At 46.5% G+C, this 19,797-nt stretch overlaps 1 protein-coding gene across 2 annotated transcripts in view; it reads left to right on the top strand.

The window, feature by feature from the left end:
• SLC22A7 (solute carrier family 22 member 7) overlaps nucleotides 1–19,164 on the top strand; it is a 52,776-nt gene extending 33,612 nt beyond the window's left edge. For both annotated transcript variants that reach the window (XM_068232590.1, XM_068232591.1), the window contains exons 4-11: nucleotides 1,516–1,670; nucleotides 3,590–3,758; nucleotides 4,996–5,119; nucleotides 11,161–11,270; nucleotides 13,245–13,459; nucleotides 17,022–17,130; nucleotides 17,203–17,406; nucleotides 18,976–19,164. In XM_068232590.1, coding sequence (XP_068088691.1) covers nucleotides 1,516–1,670; nucleotides 3,590–3,758; nucleotides 4,996–5,119; nucleotides 11,161–11,270; nucleotides 13,245–13,459; nucleotides 17,022–17,130; nucleotides 17,203–17,406; nucleotides 18,976–19,078 — 1,189 coding nt within the window. In that variant the 3' untranslated portion in view covers nucleotides 19,079–19,164. The remainder of the gene's footprint in view (nucleotides 1–1,515; nucleotides 1,671–3,589; nucleotides 3,759–4,995; nucleotides 5,120–11,160; nucleotides 11,271–13,244; nucleotides 13,460–17,021; nucleotides 17,131–17,202; nucleotides 17,407–18,975) is intronic.
• Nucleotides 19,165–19,797: the final 633 nt, after the last annotated feature.

Below are 19,797 nucleotides of genomic sequence, written 5' to 3'. Positions count from 1 at the left end.
ATCCTGGAGAGATGAGGGGTGTGAGTGTAGAATATTCTGGAGAGATGAGGGCTGTGAGTGTAGAATATTCTGGAGAGATGAGTGCTGTGAGTGTAGAATATTCTGTAGAGATGAAGGGTGTGAGCAGGCCCGGATTTACCTCACAGGAGCCTATAGGCACACATGTCCTGGCACCTTAGACTTTGCCCTCCAAGTACCTACAAACCCCCACCAAACTGCACTGCAAATGTGCTGGCTGGCCCAGCTGTCACTTCTCCCTTACTTCCCTTGCCTGTCAAAGGTAGCTACAGGCGTCCCTTAGCATTAGGTCGCCAAAGGTACCCTCAGTATTAAGTGGCTAGTGGTGCCCCTGACTGAAGGGAGATCTCGTCAGTGGAATGCAGAGAGCTGGGTAAATAACCTAATTTATGCTCTGTTCAGGACTCTGCATAGGGAAGCAGGGAGGGAGGTGATAGGGGAGGGGAGTGAGACACCTTTCCATCGTCAGGTGCCTATAGGCACCTGCCTACAGTGCCTTATGGTAAATCCGGCCCTGGGTGTGATTATAGAATATTCTGTAGAGATGAGGGTGAGAGTACAAAATATTCTGTAGAGATGAGGGGCGTGAGTGTAGAATATTCTGGAGAGATGAGGGGCGTGAGTGTAGAGTAATCTGGAGAGATGAGGGCTGTGAGTACAGAATATCCTGGAGAGAGGAGGGGTGTGAGTGTAGAATATTCTGGAGAGAGGAGGGCTGTGAGTGTAGAGTAATCTGGAGAGATGAGGGCTGTGAGTACAGAATATCCTGGAGAGAGGAGGGGTGTGAGTGTAGAATATTCTGGAGAGAGGAGGGCTGTGAGTGTAGAGTAATCTGGAGGGATGAGGGTTGTGAGTGTAGAATATTCTGGAGAGATGAGGGCTGTGAGTGTAGAATATTCTGGAGAGAGGAGGGGTGTGAGTGTAGAATATTCTGGAGAGAGGAGGGCTGTGAGTGTTGTAGAGTAATCTGGAGGGATGAGGGTTGTGAGTGTAGAATATTCTAGAGGGATGAGGGCTGTGAGTACAGAATATTCTGGAGAGATGAGGGGCGCGAGTGTAGCGTAATCTGTAGAGATGAGGGGCGTGAGTGTAGAATATTCTGGAGAGAGGAGGGTGTGAGTGTAGAATATTCTGGAGAGAGGAGGGCTGTGAGTGTAGAGTAATCTGGAGGGATGAGGGTTGTGAGTGTAGAATATTCTGGAGGGATGAGGGCTGTGAGTACAGAATATTCTGGAGAGATGAGGGGAGCGAGTGTAGCGTAATCTGTAGAGATGAGGGGCGTGAGTGTAGAATATTCTGTAGAGATGAGGGGCGTGAGTGTAGAATATTCTGGAGAGAGGAGGGGTGTGAGTGTAGAATATTCTGGAGGGATGAGGGCTGTGAGTACAGAATATCCTGGAGAGATTAGGGCTGTTATATAGATGAATGTATGAGAGTTTGATTAGACAGTGGTGTCATTCTTGTTAGCGGTCTCAGTACTTATTTTCTGTCTTGTAGATTCGGCCGCAGGATAATTCTCCTGTTGTCCCTGCTGTTTACCCTGATATTTGGGGGATTTTCTGCGGGTTCCATCTCATACTCCATGTATGCTGCATTTCTGACTCTCACTGGATTCGCACTTGCAGGATCGACCATCACTATTGTGGCGCTAAGTAAGTATGCCCAGGAGAGATCTGATCTAGAGCCCGGAGGAAGAAGATTGTGGACATGCTGGGAGACTTGGGGAAATACAGTGCAAGGAAGAAGAGGATAAAGATAGAACGATGGCTGGTGTATGGAACATTTGGTTTTGCTAGGGGGCCTTGGGGAAGGATGTAGTGTCGGAAGTCTGGTACATGGAAGATTTCGTGAATCTAGGAGGCTTTGGGGAAGGGTTCAGTATGAGAAGGCTGGTATATGGAACATTTGGTAGATCTAGGGGGCTGTGGGGAAGGGTTCAGTGGCAGAAGGCTGGCCTGTGGGAGATTTGATTTATTATTGAGGAAGCTTTGGGAAAGAGTATAGTGTTGGAAGGATGGTGTATGGTACATGCTGTGGCCCTAGGAGGCTTTGGGGAAGGGTATATTATTATTTAGTATTTATATAGCACCGACATCTTCCGCAGCGCTGTACATAGTATATATTGTCTTGTCATTAACTGTCCCTCGAAGCAGCTCACAATCTAGTCCCTACCATAGTCATATGTCTATGTATGTATCGTGTAGTGTATGTATTGTAGTCTAGGGCCAATTTTTAGGGGGAAACCAATTAACTTATCTGTATTTTTTGGGATGTGGGAGGAAACCGGTGTGCCCGGAGGAAACCCACGCAGACACGGGGAGAACATACAAACTCCTTGCAGATGTTTACCTGGCTGGGATTTGAACCGGGGACCCAGGGGTGCAAGGCAAGAGCGCTAACCACTATGCCACAGTGCTGCCCGGTATAGCATCAGAAGGCTGGTAGATGGAAGGTTTGGTGGATCTAGGGAGCTTTAGGGAAGGGTACAGTGTCAGAAGGCTGGTATATGGAACATTTGGTGGGTCTAGGGGACATTGGGGAAGGTTTTACTGTCAGCAGGCTGTTGTATGGACAATTTCGTGGATCTTGGGGGCTTTGGGGAATGGCTGTGTCAGAAGGCTGCTGTATGAATGTTTGGTGGATCTAGGAGGGTGTGGGGACAGGTCGAGTGCAAGAAGGCAGGCATATGGAAGATTAGGTGGATTTAGGGACAGGTTGAGTGTCAGTAGGCTGGTGTATGGAAGGTTTGATGGATCTAACGAGCTTTGGGGAGAGTATAGTGTCAGAAAGCTGGTGTATGGAAAATTTGGTAGAACAAGGGGGTTTTGGGAACAGTTCAATGTCAGAAGGCTGGTGTATAGAAGACTTGGCGTATCTAGGGAGATTTGAGGAAGTGTATATAGTGTATGAAGGCTGTTGTATGGAAGATTTGGTGGGTTTCAGGGGCTTCGGGGAAGACTATAGTGTCATAAGGCTGGTGTATGGAAGATTTGGTGGATCTAAGGATCTTTGGGGTAGGGTATAGTGTTAGGAGGCTGGAGTTCAGAATATTTGGTGGATATAAGAGGTGTTGGGGAAGGGTTCAGTATCAGAAGGCAGGTATATGGAAAATTTGGTGGATCTAGGGGGTTTTGGTGAAAGCGATAGTGTACGAAGGCTGGCATATGGAAGATCTGTTGGATCTAGGAGGGTTTAGGGGCAGGTTGAGTGCCAGAAGGCTGGTGTTTGGAAGGTTTGGTGGATCTAGGGAGCTTTGTAGAAAGGTACGGTGTCAGAAGGCTGATGTATGGAAGGTTTGGTGGATCTAGGGGACTTTGGGGAGAGGTTGTGTGTCAGAAAGTTGGTGTATAAACGATTTGGTGCATCCAGTGATTTTACTTTCCGTAATAATGAGCGATTATATTGGTGTACAGATGATTAGCTGGATTGAGACATTTGTGGTATTGAAGCATAATAAGGATAAGTCTATTTTATGGAAACGTTGTTTGAGAGATTGGGCGTTTTTAGTGAAGAGTTGGATGAAGGTTGAGCCATATTGTGGTGATATTTACATTGTTTCTCCATCTCTCAGGTGTGGAGTGGGTGAATATTCAGCATCGTACAGATGCTGCAGTGATAACCAGTTTGTGCTGGACAATTGGCAACGGTTTCCTGGCACTACTGGCATATCTGCTGAGAGACTGGCGCTGGCTGATGGTGGCCATCACTGCTCCCTGTATCGTGGGCCTTCTGGTCTGCTGGTAAGAGTTAGCTCACTGTGCACTATCGGAAACTTAAAACTAACAGAAAAACAAAAGAATTGCTTAGGGCTGGTTCACATTGGGGCAAATCTTGATCGCTTTGCTGATCGCCGGCGATCAGCAAAGCGCTGATACAATGTATACCTATGGATACATTCACACTTTAGCGGTTGCGATTTCGATCAATCGCAAAGGCGCTGCATGCAGCATTTTGGGGGCGATTGCTCTGTTATTCCCGTTCTATTGAATGGGAATATCAAGAGCAAAGCGCGCAAGAATCGCGAGATTTAAGCTAAAATCGCAAATCGCGGGCTAGCTCTTACAGAATTCTAAATTCTGTGCTGCTTCTCTTTATTATGGTCACAAATCCACAACCAGTATACAGATCAAGAAAACCCCTTCACTGCATGCTTGTTCCAGGTTTAACTTCACTGGCTGCATGCTTGTTCCAGGTGCAACCCTGCTGGCTGCACACTTGTTCCAAGAGCAACCAACTGGCTCCATGCTTGATCCAGACGCAATCCTGTGGCTGCACACTTGTTCCAGGCACGACCCCACTGGCTGCATGCTTGTGCCAGGTGCAACTTCATTGGCTGCATGTTTGTTCCAGGTGAAACCCTGTTGGCTGCATGCTTGTTCCATGTATGACCCTGCTGGCTGCATGCTTGTCCCAGGCTCTACCCCACTGGCTTTATGCTTGTTCCAGGCGTTACTCTGGCTGCATGCTTATTCCAAGCGTGACTCCTCTGGTTGCATGCTTGTACCAGGTATGACCCTGCTGGCTGCATGCTTGTCCCAGGCTCTACCCCACTGGCTTTATGCTTGTTCCAGGCGTTACTCCTCTGGCTGCATGCTTATTCCAAGCGTGACTCCTCTGGTTGCATGCTTGTAACAGGTGTGACTCCACTGGCTGCATGCTTGTTCCAAGTGTAACTCCACTGGTTTTATGCTTGTTCCAGGCGTTACTCCTCTGGCTGCATGCTTGTTCCCGGTGGAAGCATGACCGCTGGCTGCATGCTTGTTCCAGGCACGACTGCTGGTTGCATGCTTGTTTCAGGTGTGACTCCAGTGGCTTCATGCTCGTTACAAGTGTGACTCAACTGGCTGCATGCTTGTTACAGGTGTGACTCTACTGGCTGCATTCCAGGTAGAACTCACGTAGATTTGGAAGGTAATGAGATTGGCGGCTGCAGGTCAGTGGTGGGTCGCTCAGGTATGACATTCTGCTCGTGTTTAGGTGGGTTCCGGAATCGGCCCGATGGCTGCTGGCGAAGGGGCGAGTGAAGGAGGCGGAGTCTCTGCTGATGAGATGTGCTGTAGTGAACGGTCGCAGTTTGGATTTTTTCTACAAGAACAGTCAGGTGAGATGCTATATTACTCTGGAAAACAATGAATTTGTTACTGGGAATAAAATGTGCTTTCCATTAAACTGAGGGTGCCAATTCCAAGTCACCCACCACATCCAATCAGCACACTCCTCTTTTTACTTCCTTTTGGGGAAAACTTGCCTATAGCCGTGCCCCTGAGGGATTTACTGCTACAGCAGCCCAGATGCTCATGGGAAGGTACAGCACTGGTGGGAGGGGTTTTACATGCTAATGAGCCAGGTGCCTGATAGGGCCATTGATGTTGCTATGTGGCAACTGCAATGCCATGGCAGCAGACAATGAGGCAGTAGAATAGTGAGTCAGTTTTGAGCCAGAATGAGTAGGCGCAGTTGTGTTACCCAGATATTTGTGATACGCTTGTGGTAAAAAGTGATCAACCCAAGAACCTAAACAAGAGGGTGACCATTGCTTACAGGTATTACCTCAGATGTCAATTGGGAGATCATGATAAAAGCTGGGCACCTCATATCTGTTAACATCACATGATTGCCCGCGGATTCTTCCACAACACAGGAAGTATTGTTGGTGCAGTACTGTCCTGACCTGTCGGTTTTCATCAGTTTTACCTGACTGGACTGGAAATGTACACCTTTTATGTGTGAATATAGCCACAGTTACACACACAAAACTGAAAGGACAGGGCTGGACCGGAAATATACAGATTTATGTGTAAACACACCCATAAGGTGCCCATTAATGGTACAATTTTTCCTTCAGATTTGATCTTTTGACAGGATTTGAATGCTCAAAACCAATCAAAAGGAAATTATCAATTGTTCCTATAACTGGAACAATCTAAGAAGGTTTTACATTCTGATTCGATCATAAAATCCAACTTTCATGTCGATACTTTTTCCTTTTCCAATCGACCAAAGAATTGGTTCACATTGATTTGCAGTTTTCTATACAATTTGTTCATATAAATCACGTGGAAAGATTGAATCTGAAGGAATACTTGTACCGTTAATGGGCACCTTTAGAAACACATGCAAAACTGATGCCAGCTGTCAAAAACTGACAGGACAGAACTGGACACCATTTTATGTGTAGGCTCTGCTACCATGCTAAGGGCCTGAGTCCACTAACGCAGTTGTGTCCGTTTTTCAGCATATGTAACATTCATCTGTTTCTGAAAAGGGGACACAACTGCGCACAACTGCGTTAGTGGGCTCAGGCCATAAGCGAGCGCTTTCATTACAGCGCAGGTAGATTTGGGCGCAGCCGGCGCCACCATAGGCTGTAGTAGGTATTACAGTTATAGCAGCGCACACAAAGTAACTTCGGCGCCGTCAGAAGATGGAGCTGAAGTTACATTTAAAACACAATTTGGCTCCCAGCAACTGCTAGAAGCTGAATTATTTCATTTCCCACCATCCATGGCGGCCTGGAAGGGGACTGGTATTTAGCGTGGCCGGGAACTTGTGCAGCAGCAGGATAAGCCATATACCGGCTGTATCCTGCGCCCAAGTCTCCCGGCGCCGATTTTATATGTATCCCATGCTAGGCTGACGTGTAGTTTGCAACCTTGCTTGAAACTGTTATATGATACAATAATGATGAAAGAACATATAAGCTATCTTAGTACAATACATCCATATACAGTACATTCTCCTACCTACTACCTTGATTTCTATACCCAAGTTTGGAGACAATTACACATTTTTCAGTAGGAAAAATACAGCAGTCCTGAAAGAGGGACAAATGAGCAAGAAAGAGGGACTGAGGGATTTCCCAAAGAGGGACTGTCCCTCTGAAAGAGAGACAGTTGGGAGTCATGATGAAGATCATGTATTGGTGCTGCTTCAGATATACAGTACTAAGCCTCATACACACGCAGGACTTAAAGGACAACTAACGAGAGGGATATGGAGGCTGCCATATTTACACCCTTTTAAACAAAACCAGTTGCCTGGCAGCCCTACTTATCTATTTGGCTGCAGCAGTGTCTGAATCACACCAGAAACAAGCATGCAGCCGATCTTGTCAGATCTGACAATAATGTCAGAAATGCCCGATATGCTGCATGTTTGTTTAGGGTCCATGGCTTAAAGTTTTAGAGGCAGATGATCAGCAGGATAGCCAGGCAACTGGCATTATTTAAAAGGAAATAAATATGGCAGCCTCCATATCCCTCTTGTTACAGGTGTCCTGTAAAGGACACCCGAGGCAGAAATAAACTAATGAAATAAACTATATCTATCTACCTTCTCCTAAAAATGTCTTTTTAAGATATTCCACAGTTTCATTTTATGTTTAAATCTAGTTTTTAGGTTTTAACTGTTTTATTGTTTTTGCTCAATGAGATATTCATTGAAGTATGCCAGAGCTAAAAATATTATCTATTGATCCTTTTTATCTCTTTCCTGCTCTCAGAAGCAATTTTCTGCTAAGAAAGTGTTTTATAGTTGGAATTTCTTATCAGTTAGGGTCACACTGTAGTCACTTCCTGTCACGACTGGGTGAGCTACTTACATACCTGATATTTAACGCTTTCAGGCAGAGAAAGAAAAAAAAAAAAAAAGGAGCAGCAAAGTTATTTGTGTACTAGGCACTGTACATACCCATCTCTATCTCATCATGTCACATGTCACCACAGGTATCCTTTAAAAAGGAACTCCAGTGAAAATAATGTAATAAAAAAGGTGCTTCATTTTTACAATAATTATGTATAAATGATTTAGTCAGTGTTTGCCCATTGTAAAATCTTTCCTCTTCCTGATTTACATTCTGACATTTATCACATGGTGACATTTTTACTGCTGGTAGGTGATGTAGCTGCTGCTTGCTTTTTTGGCAGTTGGAAACAGCTGTAAACAGCTATTTCCTACAATGCAACAGTGTTCACAGACAGGAAACTGCCAGGAGTACTATTGTCCTCAGTTTCTTGTGGGAGGGGCTTCACCACTATATCAGCCATACAGAGACCCCTGATGATCAGTTTGTGAAAAGGAATAGATTTCTCATGTAAAAGGGGTTATCAGCTACTGATTGGGATGAAGTTCAATTCTTGGTCACGGTTTCTCAGCTGACAATCAGGCATGTGTATGGCAGCCAACAAACCCTAAAACCCAACCCACCACAGATCTTCCAGGTGTTTCTACTCAGCGACATCAATCCCCCCGCCAATCCCATTGTTTGTGCCGCTCCACCACCCACCCGCCACGTGACGTCATGGATGTGCCACTTGTCCTCTCCCGCATAGCAACATGGTGTGTGCACCCCCAGCCCAGCAATGTTGCCCAAGAGGATCAGGTCTTTGGATCAGGACATGCATTGTTAGTGTGTATGCACCTCAAGGGACTGTTGGAGAAGCATGCTACTGTGTCTCTAGCCTGCCCCCTCACCAGGTGAAATGGGTATACCCATTTCCATAAAGAGTTAAAAGTTAAATAAAACCAGGCCACAAAAAAGGTATTTAAACATTCTTAAGCTCAACACACACCATACAATCTTGGTTATACAGATTTACCAAATCTATGTAGTATAAGGGCCAACAGATTGAAAATACCTGGAATGATTGATTGGATAAACTCTTTATACTACATGAAAGTGGTAAGATTGTACAACCAAGATTGTATGGTGTGTGTTGAGCTTAACTCTCTCTATATAAAATCTTATGTATGTGTGTATGTATGTATGTGCCGCGATCACTCGAAAACGCCTTGACAGATTTCAGCGCAACTTAGTATACAGACTCCTTACTACCTGGGATGATATGTTCCAGGGGTCTTTCATCCCCCCCTGCATACCTCGGCAGAGCTACAAATAGCCAATCAGATTTCACCCATTCATGTAAATGGAAAAAATGGAAAAGGCTGTCATTCTCACAGTAATCAAGCCAGTCCCCAAACTTGGCAGTTGGTCACTTGGTGACCAAGGTTACAAATTCAGGAAAAGTGGGTGGAGCATAAAACAGCCAATCAAATTTCAGCCATTTCTTTTCAATGGGACAATGTAAACTGCAGCCATTCTTATGCCTCTTTTACACAGACTGTTGAGCTGTGTGCTCAGCAAGCAGTTACCAGGCAGCAACATGCAGTTACCAGGCAGCAGTGAGCAGTTGTGAGAGTTTGAGAGGCATTTTACTGCCTATCAACAGTCAGTGGAAAAGAGGCCCTACACTGTTTATGGTAGGGTTTTCAAACTTGGCACACTTGGTCAATGGGTGACTGGGCTTAACATTCAGGAAAGTGGGTGCAGTCTAGAACAGCCAATCAAAAATCACCTATTGATTTTCAAGAGGAATATTTGAACTGCTTCCATTCTTACACTGTTAATGGCAGAGGCTTCAAATTTGCTACAGTCTGCCATTGGGTGACTGAGGTTCTAATTCACTAAAGAGGGCGGGGCCACAAACAGCCAATCAAATTACCTTGGTGGATAAACTGCTTCCATTCACACATTTTCGATGCCAGTAACCCGAAAGCTCACAAACTTGGTCACTGAGTGACTGTGTCAAGGTTAAAAAAAAAAAGTGGGTGGAGCCAAAACACATTTCACAACAGCCATATTTGTTTAATTTCAGTAGTAAAATACAAATTATTGATGCCAAGGACCCCAAAGCTCATAAACTTGGTAATTGAGTCAAGGTCAGAAACAGTGGGCAGAGCCAAAAACAATTAACTTTTTACATGGGAAAATATAAACTGCAGCCATTCTTACACTGTTAATGGCAGGGTTCTCAAACTTGATACAGTTGGCCCATGGGTGACTGGGATTAATATTTAGAAAAGTGGGTGGAGCCTACAACAGCCAATTAAAATTCACCTATTGATTTTCAAGGGTAATATTTAAATTGTTGCCATTCTTACACTGTTAATGGCAGAGGCCTCAAACCTGCTACAGTTGGTCATTAAGTGACTAAGGTTCAAATTCATTAAAGGGGGTAGAGACAAACGCAGCCGATCAGATTTCTTTGCTGGATGAACTGCTTCCATTCACACAATTTTGATCCTAGGAACCGGAAAGCTTACAAACTTGGTCATTGAGTGACTAAATGTCAAGGTTACAAAAAGTGTGAAGCCAAATACACATTTCACTGGGAAAATGTAAACTGCAGCCATCCTTACACTGTTAATGGCAGGGTTCATAAACTTTGCACAGTTGGTCACTGGTTGCCTAGGATAAATATTCAGAAAAGTGGGTGGAGCCTACAAAAGCCAATCAAAATTCAACTACTGATTTGCAATGGGAATATTTAAATGCTGACATTCTTGCACTGTTAATGGTACAAGCCTCAAACCTTGTACAGTTGGTTATTGGGTGATTGGGGTTCAAATTCAGAAAAGGGGGTTGAGCCACAAACAGCCAATCAAATTTATTTTGTTTCAATGGGAAAATACAAATTATTGATGCCAAGGACCCCAAAGCTCACAAACTTGGTCATTGAGTGATTGTGGGTTAGGGTTAGAAAAAGTGGTCAGAGCCAACAGCAGCCAAATACATGCCCAGGCAACGCCGGGTAATCTGCTAGTTAACCATAAATACTTAGCTTTGTATAATCCTTGGACATTTCCCACGCCATTATCCTCGGAAACCCAACGGACGATAAAGTGCGGCTACACAGGTCGATCCCTATACTAGCTCTGGCTATGCCAAGTAAAGTATGCCCCAGCAGAGCATCTTTTAAAGAGAGAGAGAGAAAATGGAGATGAAGTGAGGAGAGGTGGGGTAGAAATTGGAGGGAGGGAGGTAGAAGAGAGTATGCATGAGTGTTAAGATGGAGCAAGAGACAGCAGGAAGAGTGAGAAGTAGAGAGCAGGAGATGGAGTGGAGAAACATGGGAAGGGAATTGGATGGAGTTGGCAGAGAGATAGGTAGAAGAGATTATGCAAGAAGGTGAAGATCAAGAGATCGAGCAGGAGATGGTGGAAAGCGGCAGAAGTAGAGAGCAGGTGGTGGCAGGGAGATGGGAAGAAAGTTAGAGTATAGAGAGATGGAAGTAGGGATTAGAGGGGTCACCAACGCCTTCCGCAATTTTATGCAATAATGATGGTAACTTTCTCTTGGCACAGAGTATCCAGGAACTGGCTGAGACTGGGGCATCATCAGAGAGCTATTCCTACATTGACCTGTTCCGTACAACACGTTTGAGGAGGATCTGTCTGTGTGCTGGCCTGGTGTGGTAAGGCTAACACATTTCACCCATTTACTGATTAGTGTACGGGGACCATGACCATTACACACCCGGAAACAAGACAACCAATTAGACTGCAGTTTTTAATCTCAAGTTCAGGTTTAGACAATGAAGAGCTGTAGCAGAATGTTGTCAAATGATGGCACTTTTCCTGTAGGCCAATGTCCATTGAGGTGATCACATCTCCTCCCTAGGAACCGTCCATGTTCCTCTGTCCTAATGGCCACTGAGACCCATCACTCTGTCTATAAAATTGTGGGAAATGTTGAAATTATGTTGGGCAAATGATTTATTATGGATATTGTAAAACCTACGTCAGTGCTAGGTGTGCCATCAACACTATGGGGTCAATTCATAAAGCATTACCGGATGCAGTAATGCAGAAAACGGCTGACTTTACCGAGCACTTAGGAAAGTATCAATTCATAAAAGCAGTTACCGCATGAAAAGCTGAAATTCCCGAGCAGTGTGGTAAATTACCGGCATGTGCTGTAATTACCTCAACACGTCAGTAAATGTCAATTCATAAAGATTAGAGCAGGCGGTAATGGCACAAAGAATACCGCCTGCTTTGAAGTGGTGATAAAAGAGCGATAAGAGCTCGGGACTGTGTGATGTTAATGGAGACAGATCTCCCAGGCAGCAGCTGCAAAAATGGAACAAACAAGGCTTCCCCTGATTACCTTAGGCTGTGTGTTTAACCTCTTGGGTTCCTGCTTTTGAGATGTCTATGCGCTGGAAGCGTGGCATATGTAAAGTTTCTTGAAGTTCTTCTAAGCTGTGTCAATTAAATAGATTGATAAAAAAGACTAATAGACAGATGCAGGGCAAGCAGCGGCTCTATACAAACTCTATAGCAAAAAATGCACATCTAATGGGAAGTTGGGATGCCTCTGTTGTAATGCTGTCTCTGCATGGAAAATGTAACAATTCGGGCAGCTTCTTATGTTACCGCCAGTTTCGTTTGGTAAATCCCTGCACTTCTATCGCAGCTGTAAAGATTTTTATGAATTAGCGCACACAAAAGTCTAAAATACTGAATGCGGTATTTTGCTGACAAGATTTTCTCACCGCACAGCCTTTTATGAATTGACCCCTTTATAGAGACTATGAGAATTATTCGCTAAAAGACAGTATATTTGCCATTCTTACATCAATGGCACAACCTAGGTGTGGCAACTTCATGCACTCCTGTTCCCTCTGACACAGCGACAATTCTGGCCCCAGCCACTGGGAGTCCCCACAATGCTTTCCTCATTGTGCACAGAGTAACATTTTGGATTGGATGGAGTGTGCTTTGACATCACTCTCCAGTTGCTGTTTCCTTTATCACAGCTTGCCTTTCAGCCCTCAGACACTAGAGATATTCTGAAGGCATCCAGCACTGTAGACAAAGTAACCTATTTGATTGGTTGGTGAGTCTACACACAATGCAATTTTGATTGTATGCACAAATCGATACAATCTGCGATTTTGTTCAGAGATCAGGTAAGCTGCCACCACTTGTCATTGTGAGAAGATGCCATTATAACTCTAGCTAGTCCTGTGGGAAAAAGCAAAGGTTATTTCAACAACCTAACTAGACATAGCAATATATTAATAAAGCAATTATGGTAACATTCTCTGCGAAAGGCAGGGTTCTTTGCAGAGGATATTCAGAACAAGTCCAAAAGAATGAAATAGATTAACCATTTATTTCATAATGAAATCATGCAAAAATTACAGAAAAAATGTCAATTATGTAGCAATGAACTAAGATGATACAGTAAATATTCAGAATAAAAAGTAGAAACCAAAACTAAATTAAGCCTTATTGACCATGGCTGAGGGTGCTTATGAGGATCCAGCAGCCAGAGCAGTTCCCCAGGAAGGTCTGTTGCTGTCAATGTCTATGGCTTCTCCATACACCTTTCCTCTGCTGCAGCTCCACATGTATGTCACACTTTGCTCTGTATTCTATAGGTTTACAGTGACCTTCTCTTATTATGGCATCAGCCTCAATATCACGGGACTGGGCTTCAATATCTATCTCACCCATTTCCTGTACGCACTTATCGAAATTCCAGGCAAGCTGAGCATCTACTTCCTCATGAGCTATCTGGGCCGGCGCAGGACACAGTTCCTCACTCTCTTCATGACTGGAGCTTGCATTGGAGTGGCCACTGGCATACCAGACTGTAAGTGCCAGATGTGGTAACTGACAAAGTGTACCCAATATGGTCTAGATTGTGAAGGTGGCCACACACACACACGTTACAATTTTTTTAAAATTCAATTCGACCAGTCCGATGCAATTTTTCATTTGATTGGGAGTTTTGAAGAAATTGTTAGATGTAACACAGACGTGTTTGAGATTGCTGCAGTCTCAGGCAAAAAAGATTGTAAATTGGTTGGATAGAAAACCATTCCCGCATGGCAACCTTTCACTCAATCGACTTGAATTTTCAAAAAGCTACATTTTCCACTTTATCACCATTTTCTTCGCTGTATATCTATCATTATCTCAGGTGATCATAATTTGCGGTTTAGCACTAGTTACCACTAAACACCACATTGCTACTTACACCTGTACTTACCACACTTTATTTTGCTACAAAGACTCGTTTTAAATCGAATTGGGGTACAATCAAAAAGAAAAATTATAACATGTGGCCACCTTTAGAACTAGATGTGAGGGATGGGTAGAACACAGAGGTGTGATTGCTGAGGACAGGTATTGCTGGGGCATGGTTAGAGGAAGCAGAGATGTGATTGCTGGGGATGGGCAGGGCACAGAGGTGGGATTGCTGGGGATGGGCAGGGCACAGAGGTGGGATTGCTGGGGATGGGCAGGGCACAGAGGTGCGATTGCTGGGGATGGGCAGGGCACAGAGGTGCGATTGCTGGGGATGGGCAGGGCACAGAGGTGCGATTGCTGGGGATGGGCAGGGCACAGAGGTGCGATTGCTAGGGATGGGCAGGGCACAGAGGTGCGATTGCTGCGGATGGGCAGGGCACAGAGGTGCGATTGCTGCGGATGGGCAGGGCACAGAGGTGCGATTGCTGCGGATGGGCAGGGCACAGAGGTGCGATTGCTGCGGATGGGCAGGGCACAGAGGTGCGATTGCTGCGGATGGGCAGGGCACAGAGGTGCGATTGCTGCGGATGGGCAGGGCACAGAGGTGCGATTGCTGCGGATGGGCAGGGCACAGAGGTGCGATTGCTGCGGATGGGCAGGGCACAGAGGTGCGATTGCTGCGGATGGGCAGGGCACAGAGGTGCGATTGCTGCGGATGGGCAGGGCACAGAGGTGCGATTGCTGCGGATGGGCAGGGCACAGAGGTGCGATTGCTGCGGATGGGAAGGGCACAGAGGTGCGATTGCTGCGGATGGGCAGGGCACAGAGGTGCGATTGCTGCGGATGGGCAGGGCACAGAGGTGGGATTGCTGGAGATGTCCAGGGCACAGAGGTGGGATTGCTGGAGATGGCCAGGTCACAGAGGTGGCATTGCTGGAGATGGCCAGGGCACAGAGGTGTGATTGCTGGAGATGGGCAGGGCACAGAGCTGGAATTGCTGGTGATGGGTTGAGCACAGAGGTGTAATTGGTGGGGATAGGTTGAGCACAGAGGTGTGATTTCTGGGGATAGGAAGGGCACAGAGGTGTTACTGCTAGTGGTGGGTTTTGCTGAGGGATGGGTAGAGCATAGAGGTGCGATTACTAGATCTTGGACCCTGAACAATCTTCTGGTGATCATAGTACTAGAAAGTAGGAATGGTCAATAGGATGCAAATAATGCCTAATTGATGAGGGATTATGCACATTTAGCTTGCAGTTTTATGCAGTTTAAAAGGGCACAGGGCAGGGCACAGAGGTGCGATTGCTGCGGATGGGCAGGGCACAGAGGTGCGATTGCTGCGGATGAGCAGGGCACAGAGGTGCGATTGCTGCGGATGGGCAGGGCACAGAGGTGCGATTGCTGCGGATGGGCAGGGCACAGAGGTGCGATTGCTGCGGATGGGAAGGGCACAGAGGTGCGATTGCTGCGGATGGGCAGGGCACAGAGGTGCGATTGCTGCGGATGGGCAGGGCACAGAGGTGGGATTGCTGGAGATGTCCAGGGCACAGAGGTGGGATTGCTGGAGATGGCCAGGTCACAGAGGTGGCATTGCTGGAGATGGCCAGGGCACAGAGCTGTGATTGCTGGAGATGGGCAGGGCACAGAGCTGGAATTGCTGGTGATGGGTTGAGCACAGAGGTGTAATTGGTGGGGATAGGTTGAGCACAGAGGTGTGATTTCTGGGGATAGGAAGGGCACAGAGGTGTTACTGCTAGTGGTGGGTTTTGCTGAGGGATGGGTAGAGCATAGAGGTGCGATTACTAGATCTTGGACCCTGAACAATCTTCTGGTGATCATAGTACTAGAAAGTAGGAATGGTCAATAGGATGCAAATAATGCCTAATTGATGAGGGATTATGCACATTTAGCTTGCAGTTTTATGCAGTTTAAAAGGGCACAGGGCAGGGCACAGAGGTGCGATTGCTGCGGATGGGCAGGGCACAGAGGTGCGATTGCTGCGGATGAGCAGGGCACAGAGGTGCGATTGCTGCGGATGGGCAGGGCACAGAGGTGCGATTGCTGCGGATGGGCAGGGCACAGAGGTGCGATTGCTGCGGATGGGCAGGGCACAGAGGTGCGATTGCTGCGGATGGGAAGGGCACAGAGGTGCGATTGCTGCGGATGGGCAGGGCACAGAGGTGCGATTGCTGCGGATGGGCAGGGCACAGAGGTGGGATTGCTGGAGATGTCCAGGGCACAGAGGTGGGATTGCTGGAGATGGCCAGGTCACAGAGGTGGCATTGCTGGAGATGGCCAGGGCACAGAGCTGTGATTGCTGGAGATGGGCAGGGCACAGAGCTGGAATTGCTGGTGATGGGTTGAGCACAGAGGTGTAATTGGTGGGGATAGGTTGAGCACAGAGGTGTGATTTCTGGGGATAGGAAGGGCACAGAGGTGTTACTGCTAGTGGTGGGTTTTGCTGAGGGATGGGTAGAGCATAGAGGTGCGATTACTAGATCTTGGACCCTGAACAATCTTCTGGTGATCATAGTACTAGAAAGTAGGAATGGTCAATAGGATGCAAATAATGCCTAATTGATGAGGGATTATGCACATTTAGCTTGCAGTTTTATGCAGTTTAAAAATGGACTTCTCAAATCTAGGCAAGGTGGAATTCCATTGGTCCATTTTCAAGCTACATTAATTTGCAGAATCTTGTATTATCTGGGAATTCTTTGCACGGAATTGGCTATCCCTAGTAGCGAGGTTTGGACATTATGCACATATATCCTAGGAACACGGGTGCAGTGGCGTAGCTAGGGTATTTGAAACCTGGTGCGGGTCATTTACATTCACCTTTCTCAGAATCCTCTCCCTCCTACTAGGCTCTCTGCCATCACATGCATTATGCAGAGGAAGAGAATCCCGGAGAGGTGACATCCCTTAATTTGTGCACTGCACTTGGCACAACGTCCCTCCCATCTGTTGCTCCGCCTCTGTGCCCAGCTGTGCAGTGCTCATCCTCATTCACACCCCGCCCCCTCATCTGGGGCTTCACCCCCCTCACTCGCCGAGCGGCAGAAAATGCCTGTCGGGTTTTCACCCCTTAGGCAGTGTTATACAGGAGCACCCCCCCCCCCCCCCCCACATGATGCCAGTGCATGGGTGACTTTGTAGTTACTAGTCGGTTTTGTTTGCAGCCCTGAAAGATTTGCGCATTGCAGTGGCCATTATCGGGAAAGGGTTCTCAGAAGCCACGTTTACTGCGATCATCCTGTACACCGCAGAGCTCTATCCTACAGTGATGAGGTATGGTATGGAGAGCAGAGGGAAAGCCTAGCCAAAAGTTGGCAACAATTACTCATGATCTTTTCCACCCAGGCAAAAGGGCTCTGGCTATACAGCCTTTGTCGGAAGAATTGGAGCGTCTGTGGCCCCGCTGATAATGTTGCTGGATGGCTTTTGGCATTACCTTCCTCAGACAATATTTTGTATATCAGCTGTGACCGGCAGCTTGGTGGCTTGTCTGCTCCCAGAGACTAAGGATGTCCATTTACCAGAAACCATTGATGATGTAGAATGCAGGTGAGTAGCCAATACAGACAAAGTTCGTAACTCTGGCTTGAGAGGGACGTCTGAACCAGCTGCCCGCAGCAGCCTAGGGTCGCGTTGCAAATGCTTTTTTGCAAGAGTGCAGAAAGCATTTGCCAGGTTTTGGCGGCACTTTGTGTGCGGAGCATGCAAACGATAGTAAATGTTGGTAAGCAATTATACCAATGGCTGTGCATTCATCAGAATGGTCAGTGTTTAAAGGCATCATTTTCCTTCCCTCCGGACAGTTCAGAAGAACTTACGTCATTTAGAGCCCTTTTACACCATGTCAGTTGTATTGTGATCAGAGTGCAACATCGCATTGCACTTTACCGCTGTGGTACAACCATACAGAGAGCACCTATGAACATGTTACTTGGTTAACATACAGCATGATGTCTTAAGATGATGGAACCCACCAGACCACAGTCCATGTGTAAAGCCCCATAGGAATATCACTGCATCACATTGTGGCGACATTATATGACAGCAAACTGTGCTGAAGGAACCTTACTGTACACAACTTGTACCTGAGAGTCCCATGTCTGTTCAGCCTTGGGATTGCAAAAATGGCCCTGCTGAGGTGCAGGGTCGGTTATAGTTACAATGGGGCCCCGGGGCATAAGTAACCTGGAGGCCCCCTGACAGTCACTCCCCATGTATAGGAGTCAGATGTGCCACTAATGACTCGTGCCCCCCCCCTATTGTTAAGGAGGCAGATGTGTAAGGCAGACACTCACCTCCTCCGAGATCCAGGTGCTGGAAGTCCAGTCTGTCTTCTCTGCACTGTTGCTGCTCGGCACGTCCTGCTCCCCACAACAGGCACTAGAGCCCAAATTGAGATGCAGGAAGTGCAGAGCAGCAACACTAAAGAGAAGAGAGATGGACTTGCAACACCTGGAGCTCAGGGGAGAGGTGAATGTATGCCTATCACAACTGCCTCCAAAACTTTGCGGGGGGAGGTTTGAGGGAGTGGTGGCAGTCACTTAGGGGCCCCTATGGATGCTGGGGCCCTGGGGCAATTGCCCCCTTTGCCCATATGATCCGCCGGTGTTCCAACAAACTAGCATACATTGTCAAAACAGCATACATTTAAAGTGATATACTCCTTTTTAGTAGAATCAGTGTCCCCTTGCCCGCTTGCTGGGCTGCAGGCTCGGTCCTCGCTTCGCTCGGACAACTTTTTATTCTAACTCTATGTCCACTTGGATAGTGGAGATTGCACATCAGCAAACAGGCAGCTAACTCGGCTTGCAAGTTTAGTGCTGCTGATGGGGTTAATTTATGACCTGTATGACTTTGCACATGCTCAGTAGCATTTGTATGCTATTTTGTCGGGTATGCTAAAATGTTGGAACACCGGCACTGCTGAGGTGACGGGTCATAGTCTAATGATGGACATGTGCTCACTGATGTCTGAGGCCATAACAGTTATTACCAGAAATAAGAGAAGGAAATGTGAGCTCTGCCTCACCTGGCCTGTGTTCCACAAGACAAACAGGGTTTTGTGTTTGTGACTTTGACGATGTAAGAAACAGTTACCGGGACATGTCTTTTCTACAGCTGCCGGGAGATGAATGGAGGCACCTCACTTACTGAACTGACACCAAGGAGAAATAAAGAGAAAGCAGAGAAGCCTTCTCACTCAGCTGGTACTGAGGAGTAATACACAAGACCAGACCACGCCATTCTCTGCCCATAGGTGGCAGCACTCGCTCTTCTGTATGTTCTCAATAAAATATAAAAATGGAATTTGTGTCTGGATTTACTGAAGGGTCAATTATACATTCATATGTAAAGCACTGCTGAGTATACACACACACACACACACACACACACACACACACACACACACAATCAAATAATTCCCCTCCCCCATACTACAGTACATGATCTTGACTGCCACAGACCAAGCCTCATTTCACTACACCCGACTACCACAGACCTCCCAGGCCAGCCACACCTCATTACCTGCTACAAAGCCCCTAGGCCACACCTCATCACATTTGACTGTGACATAACTCCCAGGCCATCACCTCACCTGAGCCCCCAGGCCATACCTCATGACCACACCCAAAAGACCTCCCAGGCCACACCTTATCACCACAGCCAGAAGTGGGAGAACAACACCGCAGCAAGACCACAGCAAGCTGCCGTTACCTACCCCACAGCTGGTTAGGCTTCTACATTTTAGCAGGTCTTAGTGAATTGAAGCCATGTTTTTCCGTAAATTACCAAACTAGTCTATTACCACATGTGAAATCCATTTATTTTTTTTAAATACTGAATGCTTTATTTTACAAACCTATTATTTTTTATGGAACAGGTCTTAGCAAATGCAGACCTTTATCTGACTAAAATCTACAATTAGGTTCTCCAATCCTG

Source organism: Hyperolius riggenbachi, chromosome 4 (assembly GCF_040937935.1).
Source record: "Hyperolius riggenbachi isolate aHypRig1 chromosome 4, aHypRig1.pri, whole genome shotgun sequence".
Lineage (NCBI taxonomy): Eukaryota > Metazoa > Chordata > Amphibia > Anura > Hyperoliidae > Hyperolius > Hyperolius riggenbachi.
This window is presented reverse-complemented; position numbering and strand designations above follow the sequence as displayed.